Source organism: Myxine glutinosa, chromosome 1, assembly GCF_964187855.1.
Source record: "Myxine glutinosa chromosome 1, kmMyxGlut1.1, whole genome shotgun sequence".
NCBI lineage: Eukaryota > Metazoa > Chordata > Myxini > Myxiniformes > Myxinidae > Myxine > Myxine glutinosa.
The window spans coordinates 378,849,482-378,868,727 of record NC_136261.1 but is presented as its reverse complement, the minus strand read 5'-3'; the positions used below and the strand labels follow the sequence as shown (position 1 = coordinate 378,868,727).

At 48.8% G+C, this 19,246-nt stretch overlaps 1 protein-coding gene across 9 annotated transcripts in view; it reads right to left on the bottom strand.

Annotated features, from left to right (window-relative positions):
- The window catches only part of LOC137415872 (E3 ubiquitin/ISG15 ligase TRIM25), a 732,877-nt gene that overhangs the window by 29,276 nt on the left and 684,355 nt on the right, over positions 1–19,246 (bottom strand). For all 9 annotated transcript variants that reach the window (XM_078770220.1, XM_078770217.1, XM_078770219.1 and 6 more), the window contains one exon: positions 14,951–15,078. In XM_078770220.1, the coding sequence (XP_078626346.1) occupies positions 14,951–15,078 (128 nt within the window). The remainder of the gene's footprint in view (positions 1–14,950; positions 15,079–19,246) is intronic.

The following is a 19,246-nucleotide window of genomic DNA, read 5'->3' as shown; positions in this document are numbered from 1 at the left end:
CACGCCGAATATAGTGGTCACTTGATAACTGGTGAACCAATAGTGTTACAGTCACATGAAAAAGTAAGTACACCCAGTACACCAGTAAGTACACCCAGTACAGTAAAGTTTTGACTTTTTCAACATATTTCAACTTCCAGCTATTTGATCTCCATTTCAACAATATTGATAGATAAAGGTGATATAATATAACAAATATCATGAAACATTTACATTTTGTAGTCCATTGTATAATTTAAATATACATAAATGCAAATTTAAAATAAATGCAACAATTTTTTGTTGAATAAATTATTGCAAAGTCCTTTTTTGTCATTGTTTTTTTTCAATTAGATCACCTTTATCTGTGGATACTGTTTAAATGAAGATCAGATATTGATATGTCCACATATGTTAAAAATATATATTTTTAAACATTTCATGGGGTGTACTTACTTTTTCCACATGCGAAATTTGCATTTATGTTTATTTAAATTATACAATGGACTACAAAATGTAAATGTTTCATGATATTTGTTATATTATATCACCTTTATCTATCAATATTGTTGAAATGAAGATCAAATAGCTGTATGTTGAAATATGCTGAAAAAGTCAAAACTTTACATGGGGTGTACTTACTTTTTCACGTGACTGTAGTCTGTATTCTTGGTCCGTCATGTTCCTTTGTCAAAACAAAATTAATGATGTATAATTGCATGTTCTATCTATCTATAATTCCAGTAATCTCTGTGTGTTTGTTTGTACGTTTGTACATTTGTACGTTTGTACGTTTGTTTGTCTGTGACCGCTGTTTCTCGACAACCACGGGTCCGATATACTTTAAACTTGCCAGGTATATTGCTGGGGACCCGAGGATGTGCCTTTTCAAGGTTTCATATTAATCGGACAATTACTTACCGAGCTATGTCCAAAAAACGATTCAACCAATCAGAGAGCAGCGAGCTATCGCGTGTGCCGAACGTGGCGGACACACTCTGCCTCGGATGGCACATTTGAGAGCGTATTCATTTATTTCACGTTTGCAAACTATGTTGGCGCTATGTTGGCGTTAAACGATGTTTTAAAACTAATAAAAACCATTTCATGTAAATAGAGGGGGGGGGGGGGGATTGTCACTGTACTCGCACGAGCAGATGGCAGAAGTGCCTGACCGCCAAGTGAAGTCCGAGCAACTCGCGGTCGAAGGTACTGTAACGGCGTTCGGGCGGGCGAAGCTGCCGGCTAAAGAACGCCAGCGGTTGCCAAGCTCCGTTTTAAAACTAATTAAAACCCCGGGGGGATTGTCACTGTACTCGCAAGCCGTTCGCCGTTCGCTTTGGCGTTGCGAATGGACCAAAACATTTCATGAACCAAACCATTTCATGTAAAGCGTTCGCCGTTCGCTTTGGCGTTGCGAATGGACCAAAACATTTCATGAACCAAACCATTTCATGTAAATAGAGGGGGGGATATAATTTTAGATATAGATATAGTACGGGCATGCCCTAGTATTATAAACTAGAACAACACTCTGTAGAGCACATACCTCCACCAGGCTGAACAGTTTACGTTTTGTATCTCACTGATAGGCTAGATCTGGATTCTGACCTGAACCAAAATCGAATTGGCTCGTTCTTGTCACCGAACCAACTCATCCACCAAGTTTTGTCATAACTTGTCCACAATGTTTTGAGACGTTGTGCTCCTCCTTTTCCCTTTACAAGGGATGAGGTTTAATGGCACCAAGCTCCTGCCCTGCCTTGACTACGATGCACATCCACTTCTCTGTTCAGCCAACTCTCTCCACTCTCCAACCACCCCCACATTACGGAAATCCTTCTTCACACAAACCTCCCATCTCAACTGTGGTCTATCTCTTTTCCTCAAACCTTGTTCCCTCAACCTATTCGCTCTCTTTGCCATTCCCTCTTCCCCCGTCCACACCAAATGTCCAGCCCATCTCAGCCGGCATTTCACCAATCTCCCCGTCAAGCTCATCTGCACACCAATCTCCTCCATCAGTTCATCCATTCTCTTTCTATCCACCCTCTTCACTCCCACAATCCTCCCGATCCAGTTGTTCTGTAAACCTGAAACGTCTGTTGTTGTCTGTCAGTGCCAGCATCTCCAGACTGTAAAGGTAGGCCAGCATTATGCACGACATCAGAACCTTTCCTTTCAATCTCTTTGAAATCTTTGTTTGCCATTACACCCTCCAAGCATTCGCACCCACCTGAATCCTCCTCCGCACCTCTGCCTCTGACTTACCATCCCAGGTCACTGTTCCACCCAGACACTCAAACCTATTTCCTTGTCTGATCTCCTTCCCCTCAAACCTGACATTCCATTTATTTTCTCTGCTGCCCCACCCACATCACCTCCGTTCTCTCCATGCTCATTTTCAGCCCATGTTTCTCAAATACCTCCTTCCACTCCCCCAGTACTTCCTGCATCTCCCTCCCACTCTCCACCACAACAACCAGATTGTCCACATGCAATACCCTCCCCAGAATATCTTTCATGTATACCTTCCTGCTTACCAGCTCCATCAAGATAATAAATAGGACCGGCCTGAGAGTGCTTCCCTGTCTCAAACCGATGTTCACACATTGAACTCTGACATCCCAGGACCAACCAAAACTCTTCCCTTCGTTCCCTTGCAAATCCCTTCCATCAACCTCACTTCTGCCTACGGCACTCCCATTCATATCAGTGTCGCCATCACAATTTCTCTCGGGACAGTATCGTTCGTAGGCCTTCTCCAGATCCACAAATCCCAATGCCATTTCACCTTGCACCTCCAACCTCTTCTCCACCAGCTGTCTCAGCGTGAACATCCCATCTGTCATTCCCCGACCCTTTCTAAACGAGATATCCTGTTATATATTGTTTTTGGCCTCATCTCTCACTGGAGAAAAATCACTTGTTGAACAAGCATTCTGAGTATTGCGCTGCAATACATGTCCCCTACTGGCAGTCTGTCTTCCGGAAAACTGTTGGGGAAATTCCCAAAGTTCAAAGTGCCATAACTTTGTCAAAAATGATCGAAACGTCGTGACGTTCGAACTTGATCTGTAACTTATCATGAGGAAACCATGTGCCAAGTTTGAGATCATTAGCATTAAGAGTTCAGAAAAAAAGTCCGGAAAACTGTTCTTTGCGTGACAGACTGACAGACTGACAGACGGAGGGACGGAGCGCAAACTTATAGTCCCCTCCGGTGCACACAGGTAGGGGACTAATAAAACAAGACCGAAAGTCTAACAGCAGCGTAGCTGGGCTCGTTTGATACTTCAGTTGAAGAGGATAGCTTGACCTGGGTGGAGATTCCAATTTTACATATACAGTCACGTGAAAAAGTAAGTACACCCCATGTAAAGTTTTGACTTTTTCAACATATTTCAACATACAGCTATTTGATCTTCATTTCATCTGTAACTATTTATTTGATCTGTAACTAGCTATTAGCTGTAACTATAGCTGTAACTATATTACAAATAGCTGTAACTAGCTATTTGATCTTCATTTCACAATATTGATAGATAAAGGTGATATAATATAACAAATATCATGAAACATTTACATTTTGTAGTCCATTGTATAATATAAATAAACATAAATGCAAATTTCGCATGTGGAAAAAGTAAGTACACCCCTGCATTTATCAATACTTCAAATACCTAGAATTAGAATGAGGTGCACCAGCTCAGGTGCAAATGATTAGAACATCGTCAGAGAGGATCTTGGAGGAACCTGTCTTATTTAAACCTCAGACATTTAGTTTGGTTTGCTCTTTGTTGTTGAATTGTGCGGCGTCACCATGCTTAGATCAAAAGAGCTCTCTGAGGCCTTCAGAAAGAATGTTATAGATGCCTACAATTCTGGGAAGGGATTTTAAAAGATCTCCAAACAATTTGAAATCAATCATTCGACTGTCCAGAAGATCATCTACAAGCGGAGAAGATTCCAAACAACTGCCAACTTGTTCAGTCCAGGACGCCCCAGCAAGTTCAGCCCGAGAGGAGACCGCAAGATGCTGAAAGAAGTCTTTAAGAACTCCAGAATGTCATCACGGGACCTACAGGTAGCTCTTGCCACTGTTGATGTCAAAGTGCACGAGTCTACCATTAGAAATAGGCTGCACAAATTTGATCTACATGGGAGGTGTGCCAGGAGGAAACTTTTGCTGTCCAGAAAGAACATCAGGGCAAGACTAAAGTTTGCCAATGAACACCTAGACAAAGACCAGCACTTCTGGAACAATGTGCTCTGGACAGATGAGTCAAAGGTAGAGCTATTTGGCCACAGTACCAGAAGATATGTTTGGCGAAAACCAAAGACAGCATTTGACCACAAGAACCTGATACCAACTGTAAAGCATGGTGGTGGAAATATTCTGGTTGGGGGCAACTTTGCTGCATCAGGGCCTGGGCAGCTCACCATCATATAATCCACTAGCACTCCATTCGAGCAAGCACTCCATTCAAAACCCTTAAGGAACGGCTGGCTTGGCAAGCACAAGTTAGCTGCTTGGTAAATGAGCACACCCCGGTCTTCCTCCCTTTCAGTTTCGTATTAAACAGCAGGAGCGAGTTTCAAAAGTTTGCTATGAAAAATGCCACGTTAGCGGCAGAAAGGGCCATGTTGTTAACCCAACATTTGTGGGGTATATAGAGTACTGCAGATCTTCGCTCAGTTCTGTAAGTAAACCTTACTTCACGGATGTTGGGAATCCTCTAGGTTTCTTAATTAAAGTGTTGTGAAGAGCATTAGCGAATGTTTAAAAAGCGAATCATATGTGTTTGTGGTTTATAATATTTTTATTTCCTGTAAAAGCCGTTGCTCCCACGGAAACACCATTATATCTATGAGCTATTTACACACGCTAGCACTGCAGGAAAAACGCCTTGGGGAAGTGGGACATTATTAGTATTAATAATGTTTTGTAATAACATTAATAATATGTGATTATCATTAATTTTGTTATTAAAATAGTCTTTGGAAAAACGCCACGATAAAGCAAATTTAACATTGACACCTCAACACATGCAACCCCATTGACGCCCATGGTGGGGCAAACCCGCTCGGGGAGAAAACCTCCTTGGGGAGGGGGGCAATGAATGCGCTACAACCTTCATTGTGTAACCTTTCATCCTCCTGTCAAGTTTGGTTGAGATTGGGTAAGTAACGACAATGTATTGGGGTCAAAAATGTATAAGACAGACAGACAGAAAGACACCAAATGGTGTATTTTAGTATGATTTTAGTCCATTTAAAGTTTTTTTTCGTCCATTAAAAAATATTTTAAAGCAACATTTTCTTGGGAGCGATTAACTTTCCAAGTTTCACTATTAATCTGCTCCTGAGTTTATATGATCTCACTATAAACAACGTTGTGAGTTAGTGGGCCTGCAGCATGTGCAGTTCGTCTCCTAATCTGGAATTCACTCTGGTTGGCAAAGATGCGCAGATCGAGTGGGTCTCCTACTGTACTCGCTGCAACATACAGCTGTCCATGTGTCAAAACACGTGACAGGTTTGACTGCTTCGACGACATGTTCGGCCTGTATGGCATTTCAATTAAAACATCGGTCAGTGTAGTCTGCCGTGGTACGCCGCAATGACAACATCAACGTAATGACGTAGTGTGACGAACGGACACAAAACTGCCGCTACTTTAATATATAGAAGATTATATATTTTAACCTCTAGTAACTTTGTAGTAACTATGAAGGGATTAGTGTTACGATCAGATTTACTATAATTTTAATGTTACGTTATCATTATTACGAAAACGATACTATTAAAAAACCGAGGCTAATGCCTTACTTCCGTGGTTATTAGTACCGTACACAGCTTATCATTGATTCATGAACCATACACCGCTTCAATCCCTTAACTTTGCATTCACAACATTGGGATAAAAGTGTTATGGTTATATTTACTATATTATTATTATTATTACGAAAACGATACTACTGAAACGATACTACGTTATCCGAAGCAGCCTGAACGTGAGGCATGAAGGCACGAAGCCTAAGGCCTCTATGTACCGTGTTGTTTGAAGAGCCGTAACGCCTGTGCATTCGATATTTGATGGTCATTTTAACAATCGGTTTGTTTGTGTTTCACACTGAAGAAAAAACGTAAAGGTCGTCAGCTGTCGTACCGACGTAATGGCATCACATCACTCCTGTCATGTGACCAGATCCTCAGCTCTGATTGGTGTATGTTTGAGGGGACATACATACATACATACATACATACATACATACATACATACATACATATGGCCAGACAAACACTGGTCTAGACGGTTTTGCCCTATGGGCTATGCCGTAAAAATTCTCATATCTGGATCTTCACCAAAATTGAATCATTCGTTCTTGTCACACACCCAACCTGCCCACCAAATTTTGTCTGAATCCGTCCAGACCTTTTTGGGGTGTCCTGCACACAGATAAATAAACAGACAAACAGACAGGGGTGAAAACATACCCTCCATCCACCTTCGTTGGTGTAATACAGTGAATTATGGGTGTTACTTCCTGGAAATTTATATTTCTGGAAAATTACATATTTTAATTCTGCATTTGTTTCATCACCGATAGTTCCAATCACAATACTTTCATTTCCTGAATCCATGCTGGAATTCCAACCAATAGGAAAGGACCAAATTAAAATGAGACGTTACTTCGGCCAAATAGCAAAAGCAAATCAAAATGGCCTCCAAATCCAGCTCCAGAGTGTGTGTCCTCCGTCATTCAGTCATTCCTTGAAAAACTGGGAGTTCAAAGAAAACGATACTCTACGCAGTGTTCAACTGGTTACTTAAACTTTAACGTCAAAGATCATTTTAAAAATCTGGACGTTTAATGCTAGTGAGGCAGTGTTATACTTCACTCTTGTAATAAGACGACGTTGAATCACAGTTTAGGAGACGGAGGATTTATTGATCACCATAGACACGCATATCAGCGGCCTCTTCTTCCCCCCTGATGCTGCACCCACTCTCCTGCCACACCCTCTCATCATCATCGATATTGATCTTTGTTGGGCCAATGGCCCCATGATGATCATTTTCATGGATGAGTTTCACAAACTACACTTGCGCAGCACTGCACCTATTTTAAGGGCTCAGATCAAAATCCTAAAAACAAGCAGATAATACAAAATATAAATTCCATTTCATCACAAAAATGGTTTCGGCAGCAGCAGTACACTGCACAGAGCCTATCATGAAAAAGGAACAGGGGACGTGCCCTGCCAGCCCTGCCGCCACCTATGCCACTTGCAAAACCAGCGGAGAATCAGTCTTCGGCCCAACTCAAGCCACGCGAAACCCATGCTTAGCATTTCCTCCTTGGCATCGTCCCAACCACAGGAAAGCACCATCAGCAGCGAGAAATGTTATCCAGCAAGAGATGAAGGAAACCATCCACCGTTAGCAACGATCCAAGGATAAAGGTCATTCTCCATGTAATCAGACCTGCGTGAAGAGGGCGAGTCCCTGTGTGCTGGTGCAACCGACTCTGTGTACAGCATGACACCGAACAGGAAGAAAGCGACCACACAGCCCCAGTTGACGCTTTCAACAAAACTTCTCGGTCAGCTCGTTCACCAGGCAGCCCCAAAGTGCTGCCGGACTCACCATTCCCAATGCTTAACCACCAACAACCACCAGTATTAATTCAAAGCCAAAGTACGGTAAAATGAAAGACTTGTCTTCCGATTGATGTTCCGATTTGTGTTAAAAATTCAACATTCAATTTAAAGTTGTTCCTCGATCATAAACTGATGATCATAAGCTGGTTAGACAGACAGACGGACATGAAGCAATTCCTTAACCCCGCTTTTCGCTTTGTGTGCACGGAGTAATTAAATTACTCACAACCTGCAAAGCTTTCTCCATAGCACAATGGGGTAATGTTCTCATGGGCTCTCATGGGCTCACCCCTCCACTTCACATCTGTCTCTCCTGGAATGTAAAACTATAAATATCGTCATCTCGCATGACAAGACCAAAATACGAGACCTGCTGCTCTCACATTGCAGAAGTTGGTGGAGCCTCTGTTATTTCCCATTTCCCACAGTCTTGATCCCTCTGCTCTCATAGAACTCCAACCATCCCAAATTTATAGAAGATGAACTCCTTCTTACAGAAACCCCTTCCAGTCAAACTCCCAAAATCCTACTTTCTGAAAATATCCACTCCTTTATACGATTTGTGGAATTACTTTCCAGAGAGGATTCAATCCAAAATTTCCTTCCAGGGACTTCAAGTATATTGTTACGGTACGCGGTTAAAGATGGTATGTTTGCCGAGAGGAGGCTCCGCGACCGAACAGTGCTTCCCTGACTAAAACCCGATTCACCCCAAACTTTGGCCGTATCGCGCCGCAGCCACTCAATATGGAAACCTCTAAAGCGACCGAACGAGAATGAAGAAGAAGAGGAAGTACGGAGGAATAACAGGATTTATTAAGTATTTTCACAAGCCAAAGCAACGAGAGCAGTCGGTTATATACAGAAAATGGAAGGAGCAGACACACAGTGAAATCATTAGCTTACCTATTCAAGCTTAATTAATAAACCACAGGACAACATTAAAGACAGACAGACGATCACACTTACACGGGGAAATGCAGGCAGGAAGGAATGGCTTGGAGATGGGTGGCTTTTAGAGGCAAGGAAGGTTCAGCAGGTGCTGGGCACGGTCGGGCCAGAAGGCACCGCCGTCAAGAAGCCGAGCTTTGGTCCCAAACTGCGCGGGCGAAGTTCCTTTCTCCATACTGCCTCGTGCGCTCCTTGCGTTGCCCCGGTCCGTTTCTCCTGCAGCGCGGCACGCCTCACGGCGGCTCGGTCACACCTGCTCGTCTCCAGCGCATCTCCTGGACCCAGAACTCATCCCTCCTCTCCTTATCTCCCTTTTTGGGAGCATCCGGCAGCGGGTTATATAGGCCCCGCCCTTCACCCTTTTCGAACCTTCCCCAAACGTTCTCTCTCCGCCCCCCTCAAGCCAAACCCCTCGTTCTGGGTTGGATGAGCGGGGCCGACTTACTCCTCCCCTCTATGACGAGGTGGAGACCCGCCTTTCTTCTTCGGCGTTACCTCGTGCGTAATGGAGTCAACTGCTGCAAAGTGGACGGCAGATGAAAATGCAGCAAAGTGCAAACCTGGCACTTGGGAGCTGCCATGGGGCGTTGGAGGGCCTACTCTTATTTAATTCAGTGCAATGAAGAGTCAAACTAGTGGGAAACACATCCTTAGCCTACACAGAGAATAAGGGACTCACTATTTAAAAGGATATATTGAAGGAGCTGCGCTCCAACGCGAGTCGAAAGAATTGACGCGACCAAAGACGGAATTCGTCCGAGTTGCTTTATTGAAACAAAACAGCTCAGGTATTCTCACCAAAAGCCCGTTTATCGGGCAGCAATATATATACACATTTATGTCGGGAAGTTTGCCCGGCAAAAGCTATATCGGGCATGCCCGGGTGTCAAGGGCGAGCCTTGGAAAGGCGAGTCTGGACCTGCCCGGGCGTGTTTGGCTGCGGCCTGGCAAGTCAAGGCTGGGCGTGCCCGGGCGCTCTGGACGAGCACTGGAAAGGCGATAGCGGGCATACCCGGACGCTCTGGGCGAGCCCTGGAAAGGTGATAGCGGGCATGCCCGGACGCTCTGGGCGAGCCCTGGAAAGGCGATAAGCGGGCATGCCCGGACGCTCTGGGCGAGCCCTGGAAAGGCGAGAGCGGGCATGCCCGGGAAAGACGAGACCGGGCGTGCCCGGGAGGTTCGGGCGTGCCCGGGAACAGTGAGTCCGGGCATGCCCGGGAGAGGCGCGTCTGGCCGTGTTCTGGCCGGTGCAAGGCGATTGTGTGCATCCAGCGGTAACCGCTACACACGCCCCTCCAGAATCGACCTGCACCGGCAGGGTCAATTTAAGGGGGGTCTGGATGACCCGGCCGAAGCGACCCCTGGAGGGTCGTGGGGAGGGGTCCGACGTGGTGGTGGGTGGTCGAACGGGGGGAACTGTGGACGGGGGGCGGCCTCGCCGCGGAGGAAGGGCCAACCGTGGTGGTCGGTCGACGTCCATGTGCGCCGGTTTGAGGCGGTCCACAGAAATCGGGTCCGACCGGCCGCCAACGTCAATGACAAAGGACTTGTCGCCCCGTCGCAGGACCCAGAAGGGCCCGTCGTACGGCGGCCGGAGTGGCCCCTGGTGCGCGTCATGACGCACAAAGACGTACTCCGCTGTGCGAAGCACCGGGGGGACGTAGGACTGGGGGCCACCGTGGCGGGACGTTGGCACGGGGGCAAATCGGCGGCGGCCTCCTGGAGGTCCGAGCGCTGGTGTGCGGCGGACCAGGGACTGGTAGCGTCAGGCACGAACTCGCCCGGGACGCGGAGCGGCTGGCCGTAGACGAGTTCGGCGGCGGACGCCCGGAGGTCCTCCTTGGGGGCCGTGCGGAGGCCCAAAAGGACCCACGGCAGCCGGTCGGTCCAACCGTCGTCCTGAAGGCCGGCCATGAGTGCGGCCTTCATGGAGTGGTGAAACCGCTCGCACAACCCATTGGCTTGGGGGTGGTAGGCCGTGGTGCGGTGCAGCGTGACCCCCAATGAGCGGGCGACCGCGCCCCAAAGTTCGGACGTGAACTGTGGGCCGCGGTCGGACGAGATGTCCGCCGGTGCACCGAAGCGCGCGACCCAGGTGGCGATGAATGCCTGCGCCACGTCGGCGGTGGTGGTGGAGGTGAGGGGCACGGCCTCCGGCCACCTGGTGGTCCTGCGCACCATGGTGAGCAGGTGGGTGAACCCCCGCGATGGGGGCAGGGGACCCACCAGGTCCACATGGACGTGGTCGAAACGCCGTGCAGGCATGGTGAAAGGTGCCAGCGGGGCCTGAGTGTGGCGGTGGACCTTGGCCCGCTGGCAGGCCGTGCAGGCGTTGGCCCAGTCGCGGACGTTCCGTCGAAGGCCGTGCCAGACGAAACGCGCCGACACCAGCTTCTGAGAAGCTTTCCGGCCCGGGTGAGAAAGGCCGTGGATGGAGGCGAAGATGCGGCGCTGCCAGGAAACGGGCACGATGGGGCGAGGCTGGCCCTGGGAGATGTCGCAGAGCAGGACGGTGCCCGCGAAGGGGATGTCGGCCAGGCGGAGGCCCGTGTCCGCCGCCCGGAGGGCCTGCACCGAGGTGTCGGTGGTCTGGTCGGCCGCCATGAGCGCGAAGTCCACGCCGAGGTGGACCGCATTCGCGCTGGCCTGAGAAAGACAGTCGGCCACAGCGTTGTCTTTGCCGGCGACGTGCCGGATGTCCGTGGTGAATTCCGACACGGCGGAGAGGTGGCGCTGCTGGCGGGCCGACCACGGCTCCATGACTTTGGCCATTGCGTAGACCAACGGCTTGTGGTCGACGAAAGCCGTGAACGGGCGGCCCTCCAGGAGGTGTCGGAAATGGCGAACGGCCAGGAATAGACCGAGCAGCTCGTGGTCGAACGTGCTGTATTTTAACTCGTTCGGCCGGAGCTGCCGGCTGAAAAAAGCGAGTGGCTGCCAAACCCCGTCCACCCATTGTTCATGGACGGCGCCCACCGCATAGTTGGAGACGTCCGTAGTGAGGGCGATGGGCGCGTTGAGCACCGGGTGAGCCAGCAGCGTTGCGTCGGCGAGGGCCCGTTTTGCGCTCGCGAAGGCCGCGTCCATGGCCACAGACCAAACGATTTCATGCTTGGCCGGCTTGCCCCGGAGGACCTCGTAAAGGGGCCGCATGAGCTGAGCAGCGCGGGGCACGAATCGGTGATAAAAATTCACCATGCCGAGGAACGCTTGTAGGGCCTTGATGGAACGGGGACGCGGGAACGTGGTGATGGCCTCGACCTTGGTCAGCAGCGGCACGGCCCCGGTCTTGGTGATGCGGTGGCCCAAAAAGTCAACGGTCGTGGTGCCGAAGTGGCATTTGGCCGGATTGACAATTAAGCCGTGCTCGCTGAGGCGACCGAACAGTGTTCGGAGGTGGAGGAGGTGCTCGGCGCGGGACGTGCTGGCGACGAGGATGTCGTCCAGATAGACGAAAAGAAATGTAAGATTGCGCAGCACGCCGTCCATTAAGCGCTGGAACGCTTGGGCCGCGTTCTTGAGGCCAAACGGCATCCTCAAAAATTCGAACAGGCCGAACGGCGTGATGACGACCGTCTTCGGGATGTCGGCCGCCCGGACAGGTACCTGGTGGTATCACCGTATCAGGTCAATTTTGGAAAATATGACCCGTCCCGCCAAACGGGCGGAAAGGTCCTGGATGTGCGGGATCGGGTACCTGTCGGGGGTGGTAGCGTCGTTGAGGCGGCGGTAGTCGCCACACGGGCGCCATCCGCCCCCCGGCTTTGGCACGATGTGCAGTGGTGAGGCCCACGCGCTATTGGAGCGCCGCACGATGCCGAGGTGCTCCAACGCGTCGAACTCAGCCTTTGCCATGGCGAGCTTGGCCGGGTCGAGGCGGCGGGCCCTGGCGTAGACCGGCGGGCCCGTAGTGGGTATGTGGTGCTCGATCCCATGCCGCACTGCGACGGCCGAAAACGTCGGCCGTGTGAAGGCCGGGAATTCCGCGAGCAGGCGAGCGAACTCGTTCGCCGTCGGGAGGGCGCACGCCAGTTCGGTCGGCAAGGAGCTGCTCATCGTGCACGCCAGGGAGCTGAAGGTCTCGGCGTTGATAAGGCGACGACGTTTGACGTCGACCAGCAGCCCGTGCGCGCAGAGGAAGTCGGTGCCCAGCAAAGCCATGGGGACGCAGGCGGTCACAAAGGTCCACTGAAAGCGCTGGCTGCCGAAGCAGAGGGTGACGTTGCGTGGGCCGAAAGTGCGTATGGCCGAGCCATTAGCAGCGACCAAAGAGGTGCCGCAAACGGCGTCCTGCCTGTCCTGCTCGGAGGCGGGTATGACGCTCAGTTGGGCGCCGGTGTCACAAAGGAAACGCCGCCCGGACGCTTTGTCCCGAATAAAAAGCAAGTTGCCCGAGTGGCCGGCGCTCATGGCTGGGAATGAACGCCGGCCCGGCAGTTTCCCGACTTGCCGAAAGTGCACGGGGGTTGGCACGTCCGAGCCTTGTGTCCAAACCTGGCATGGTAATAACACCACGCCTGGTCAGGTGGAGGCCCCGGCCGTCATGTCGGAAGCAGTCGGTGCGGCGTGGCAGCCGCCAGTTTCACCGGCAGTTCGGCCTCCAAACGCGCAGGGCGCTCGGGCGTCGTGGGTGTCGCCTCGGACGGCAGCAGGCTCCAGGTAGCTGCGCCGATGTGTTGGCCCGCCGAGGAGATCTTATCGGCTTCCCTGGCGAGGGTGCGGGGATCGGTGATCGACGTGCCAGCCAGGGCAAGGCGTACCGGGTGAGGCAGCTGGCGAAGGAACAACTCGCGGAACAGAAAATCCGGAGAGTGCTCACCGAGCAACGAGAGCATATAGTCCATGCGCTCGGATGGGTGCGTGTCGCCGAGCTCGGGCAGGTCGAGCAGGCGCCGTGCGCGTGCCGCCGGTGAGAGGGTGAAAGCGTCGAGGAGGAGCGTCTTCAGCGCGTCATACTTGTCGGCAGCCGGCGGGTGCTCGAGGAGGCTCAGGGCGCGGGCCGTGGTGGCGGAACCGAGCGCTGCCACGACCTGGTGGAAGCGGGTGTCGTCCGCGGTGATGCCTCGCAGGGCGAACTGGGAGTCCGCCTGGGTGAACCAAACAGCCGCGTGAGCCTCCCAGAAGGCAGGCATTTTAAGAGTCACTGCCGTGTCCATGTCGGTAGGTCACCAGTGAAGGAGCTGCGCTCCAACGCGAGTCGAAAGAATTGACGCGACCAAAGACGGAATTCGTCCGAGTTGCTTTATTGAAACAAAACAGCTCAGGTATTCTCACCAAAAGCCCGTTTATCGGGCAGCAATATATATACACATTTATGTCGGGAAGTTTGCCCGGCAAAAGCTATACCGTGCATGCCCGGGTGTCAAGGGCGAGCCTTGGAAAGGCGAGTCTGGACCTGCCCAGGCGTATTTGGCTGCGGCCTGGCAAGTCGAGGCTGGGCGTGCCCGGGCGCTCTGGACGAGCACTGGAAAGGTGAGAGCGGGCATGCCCGGACGCTCTGGGCGAGCCCTGGAAAGGCGATAGCGGGCATGCCCGGACGCTCTGGGCGAGCCCTGGAAAGGCGATAGCGGGCATGCCCGGACGCTCTGGGCGAGCCCTGGAAAGGCGATAGCGGGCATGCCCGGATGCTCTGGGCGAGCCCTGGAAAGGCGAGAGCGGGCATGCCCGGGAAAGACGAGACCGGGCGTGCCCGGGAGGTTCGGGCGTGCCCGGGAACAGTGAGTCCGGGCATGCCCGGGAGAGGCGTGTCTGGCCGTGTTCTGGCCGGTGCAAGGCGATTGTGTGCATCCAGCGGTAACCGCTACAATATCGTGTCCTGTGTGTAGGTTTATGCAATTAACTAAGAGGACGAGCTGCGACCATTCTTTACATTACGAGGGTGTTACACACAACAAAACCATACTTTTCACATTCGTTACACTTTCTCAAAATTGTTACACTTCTCAAATCCGTTACACTTCTCAAATCCGTTACAATATGTTCGACCAACATAACGTCTCATTACCCATCACTACCTGCAAATATTTATACCCTTGTGAACACTCTACCCTCTCCCAAACCTTGTGGTTTCAGATGAGGATATTTCCTCCCCTTACATCTTTAGTTTTCTCCTGTTTGTTGGTTACCTTGCTTGTTGCATCCCCCTGTTGTGCACACCTGTTGCCCCAATGAAAGTATGTTAGCTTTTTGCTCTCTGTAACCTCACTCTTCCTAAGCCATGATATGGTATACAAAAACCATTACCATTTATTCCTTTTCAAGAATTTTCTCTTCCTGTTTCCCTTCTATATTTGTGTCATGTTTTGGTTCCCTTGTTCTTTTCATTACAAAACATCCAGTTTGTGTCACTCACTCTGTATAGTCTTCAGGAAGTTGTTATTGATATTGACGAGCACGTTCAAATTCTTCTCCTCCTTTGAGAAGTCCAGAACTGGGAGCGGTGTCGTCCTCACGAATTCAATGGCTAATATGGCCTCGAGCCTTGGAATAAAAAGGAAAAACATCAGTTCAAGAGATTTTTTTGGAGAGAATAATTAAAATATAATACATTTTTGACAGATCAAAACAAGTTATCTGTAAAAGAATGGTACATAATTAAAAATATAAAAGAGACAGAGTATATTTTTGCATTGATCTTTATTTTTATTCAGAAGGGGCTGCTCCTGTGCTGAGGCGCTTGTTCATTGTGTTGGGAATGGAGGCCCAGAGGTTGGTCCGCCGGCCATACTACTCAACACTGGAGCGGAAGATCCAGGTAGTTCAACCGCATCCAAGAGTGGGAATAAATGGTACACCCACCATAGAAAGAGAACACTCATCCACACACGGCAACAGAATCGTCAACCATATTTTCTATCCACTATTCTCTTCAATGCGCGATCGCTCAATAAGATCGACGATCTTGAAGCAATGATACAATCACAATTTTGAGATGTTCGATACAAACATCTTCACCTGATAGCTGTTATGGAAACGTGGTTCTCTTTGGACAAACCTGCTACAGCTTGCGAACTATCTGGAAACCATCAATTCCATCACAATCGTGACGATCACGTCGTTGGAAGTGTTGGGCTATATGTACACGATGACATGCACGCGAGCGAAGTCTTCAGTGACCATATACCCGCTCACCTAGAGGTTTTATGGGTCATGCTGAAATTATCTACCCGCGTACCACGACCCAAGGACATATTCTGTGCGTGTTTCTCACCCCCTCGATGCCAGTTGGCAAAACCGATTTTAGGAGGAATTTTTTTCGAATTTTCTAAGGGGTCTAAAGTTTTTTTAGGGTCATAAATGGGACTAAACTGTTTAAAGAATCAAAACTCTTAAAAGGGCAAAATGGGGTCTAAAGGTGTCTAAGGACGAAAGAGCAAAAGGGGTCAAAAGTGTCCAAATGGTCTTAAATTGTCCAGAGGGTCTTACATTGTCCAAAGGGTCTTAAAAAGTCAATAGGTCTGAAAATGTCTCAAAAGGGTTGAAATGGGTATGAAAGGGTCTAAAGGGTGTAAAAGGTGTAAGGGGTTTACAGGGGTCTAAATGGTCAAAGGGGTGTAAAGGATCTAAGGAGTGTAAGGGGTCGAAAGGGTCTAAGGGATGTAAAGGGTCTAAAGAGGTCTCAGGGGTGTAAAGGGTTAAAAGGGGTCTAAAGGTGTTCTAAGGGATGTAAAGGATTGAAGGGATCTAAGGGGGTGTAAAGGGTCAAAGGGATCTAAGGCGGTGTAAAGGGTCAAAGGGGTCTAAGGGGTGTAAAGAGTCAGGGGGGTTTAAGGGGTGTAAAGGGTCTAACGTGTGTAGTGTAAGGGGTCTAAAGGGGTGTAAAGGGTCTAAGGGGTGGAAAGGGTCTAAAGGGTGTAAAAGGGAGTGAAGCTGGAGTTAAGAAAACTAGGGCATTGCCCGTACTATATCTATATCTAAAATTATATCCCCCCCCTCTATTTACATGAAATGGTTTGGTCCAAAGCGAACGGCTTCCGGAGTTTGGTAAAGAAATCGCCATCGCGTGCACAAACGCGCAGGAAAGCGAATGAATCGCAAATTCGTTTTTATTAGTTTTAAAACATAGTTTAACGCCAACATAGTTTGCAAACGTGAAATAAATGAATACGCTCTCAAATGTGCCATCCGAGGCAGAGTGTGTCCGCCACGTTCGGCACACGCGCTAGTTCGCTGCTCTCTGATTGGTTGAATCGTTTTTTGGACATAGCTCGGTAAGTAATTGTCCGATTAATATGAAACCTTGAAAAGGCACATCCTCGGGTCCCCAGCAATATACCTGGCAAGTTAAAAGTATATCGGACCCGTGGTTGTCGAGAAACAGCGGTCACAGACAAACAAACGTACAAACAGAGATTACTGGAATTATAGATAGATACCTCGGGTTCGTAAATAAACTCGGGAGTGCAACACAACAATAACAGGCCAAATGACCTCCTCATTGACAAATGACCTCCAAATGGTATAAACCCCCTATTCAGGTATATCGTAGTTAAAAATCTGATGGTAGAAAGTTTCGTTGTGATTAACCTTGAGCCCAAAGCAGTATGATCCCAAACAAAGAGCAAAACTAGATGGCATTCATAGAATACTTACCCTGCGGAGTCAACTTGGTGTGAGCCAACTCTTCTACATGAACGTTTCTTTTTCTTTGATCAAACATGGCTGCCAGACCACGTGAGCGATGACATCATAAATTTATATTCTATAAATAATTGTTGCATAGATCATGCTCAATAAATTTCAAACTGATCAGACGAAGCGTTGTCCCTGTCGAATTATGACGTCGTAATTATGGCACCAATGACGTCATCGTTAACAACACCTATTCCCCATATGGAGTTATTTACAATGAGCCACGTTTCAATTTTTAAAATGCTGACACGGCACACACTTTACTTTACTGAATTGCATACACAAATGTTATATTTTCGTCAAAAATCGTCAGAATTTCGCCAAATCTGTTTTGGTCGTGTGTTAATATACCTCAGCAATTGACAAATCTGAAATCAGAATTTTATTTGAGGTCAAAATGACCCCGTTAGGTCGCTCCGTACTTAGCCTGCTTGTCATTTGCAGTGTGATAATTAATTCCATGCGCACTCCAAAAGACTCTTCTTCTTCACGCAATAACAACTTCTAGCTTCAGGACCGTACATCCAATCATCTTGAAATTTTGCACACATGTTACACTTCATTACCTCTAATATGATATAAAGTTCCACGTTGATCAATGAAGCGGTTCAAGAGTTATGAATATTTTAATATTTTCGTTTAATTATACAGTGCGTATAAAAAAAAAAAGGTAATCCGAATTCAAGGGGTTAATATGCAAAGGTTATATATTTTGACAATTTACATGTGATTTACTAATTAAGAGGAGATCCTCAGCTTTCCATTGATACCTTCCATGCATCATTGCTGTCACACATGACCGAGTACATGTTCATTGAAAATGACAAGTTCAAATCGCATTTTTACAAGTTTGGCTAATCGATGCAAGTCAGGATAATTGGTGCAAAATGAACGTCAGATGTGAACTTTTCTCAGGAATGATTGGCCTTTATGCACCCACACCTTCAACATGTCCACCTCCCATTTCAACACAAAGCTCACAGCGGTGGAGCATGCCCTGAACTGCTCATCTCACCAAAGCTGGGTCATTGCGCAAAGCATCCGCTTCATGTCGAATACGGCCCTGCAATTCGTCAAGATCACCGGGAGGAGTTACGAACACCTTGTTCTTTAATGTCCCCAAAGGAAATAATCACATGGTGTGAGGTCAGGTGATCTTGGCGGCCATTCCACTGCATGGTTGAGGACGATGACTCGGTCTCCAAAGAGTTCCCTCAGTCAATCTCGGACAGCGATAAGACGATGTGCTGGGGCGCCGTCCTTGGGCCCACCAGAGATATCTGAAGACACCACGAACCTGTCGCTCAAAGTTCTCCTCCAGCTGTGGTAAAACTTCAGCATTGATCATCTGCAGATACCTGTTACCATTGACATTCCTTTGAAAGAAAAATGGTCCGATCACCTGACCACTTCCACAAAGTCCGAACCAAACAGTCCACTTTTGTCGATTCATGTTGGTGTCAAAATTAAATTCTGGGGGTTGTCCTGTCGGTGCATATTCAAGAACATTATGGGTATTGACCTTGCGTGCATGGCGAAAGCAGCTTCGTCGCCGATAACGAGATACTGCAGAAAATTGACATCTGCTTCGCAATGTGCTATCAACCATCTGGCAAGCACCAGCCTCCTGGCAAAATCCCCTGGCGTAAGTTGATGCCAGATGTGAATCCGATATGGATGTTGGTGGAGGTCCAGTCTTGTGATTCGGTTGAATGTTGCCGAAGGCAATCCTGTCCCATTTCGTCTTGCGTGGTATCCCGAGGATGCTCAAAAACTTGCTGCCTTACTGCTGCAATGTTCATTTCCGATCACCCAGTGCGCTTCCTACCAGAATTCCCCTTGTTGCGGTTGAGGCTAGTGCCATGCTCTTGGTATTTTCTAACATTCACCCAGATGGTTTTGGCTGCTGGAGGCTCCCGTTCTGGGAAACGTTCCCTGAACGCATCACGAGTTTGCTGCAAACTTCCAGTTTGGTGAAAGGTTGTAACCACGAAGGTCGGCTGTTCAGTCGTAAGTT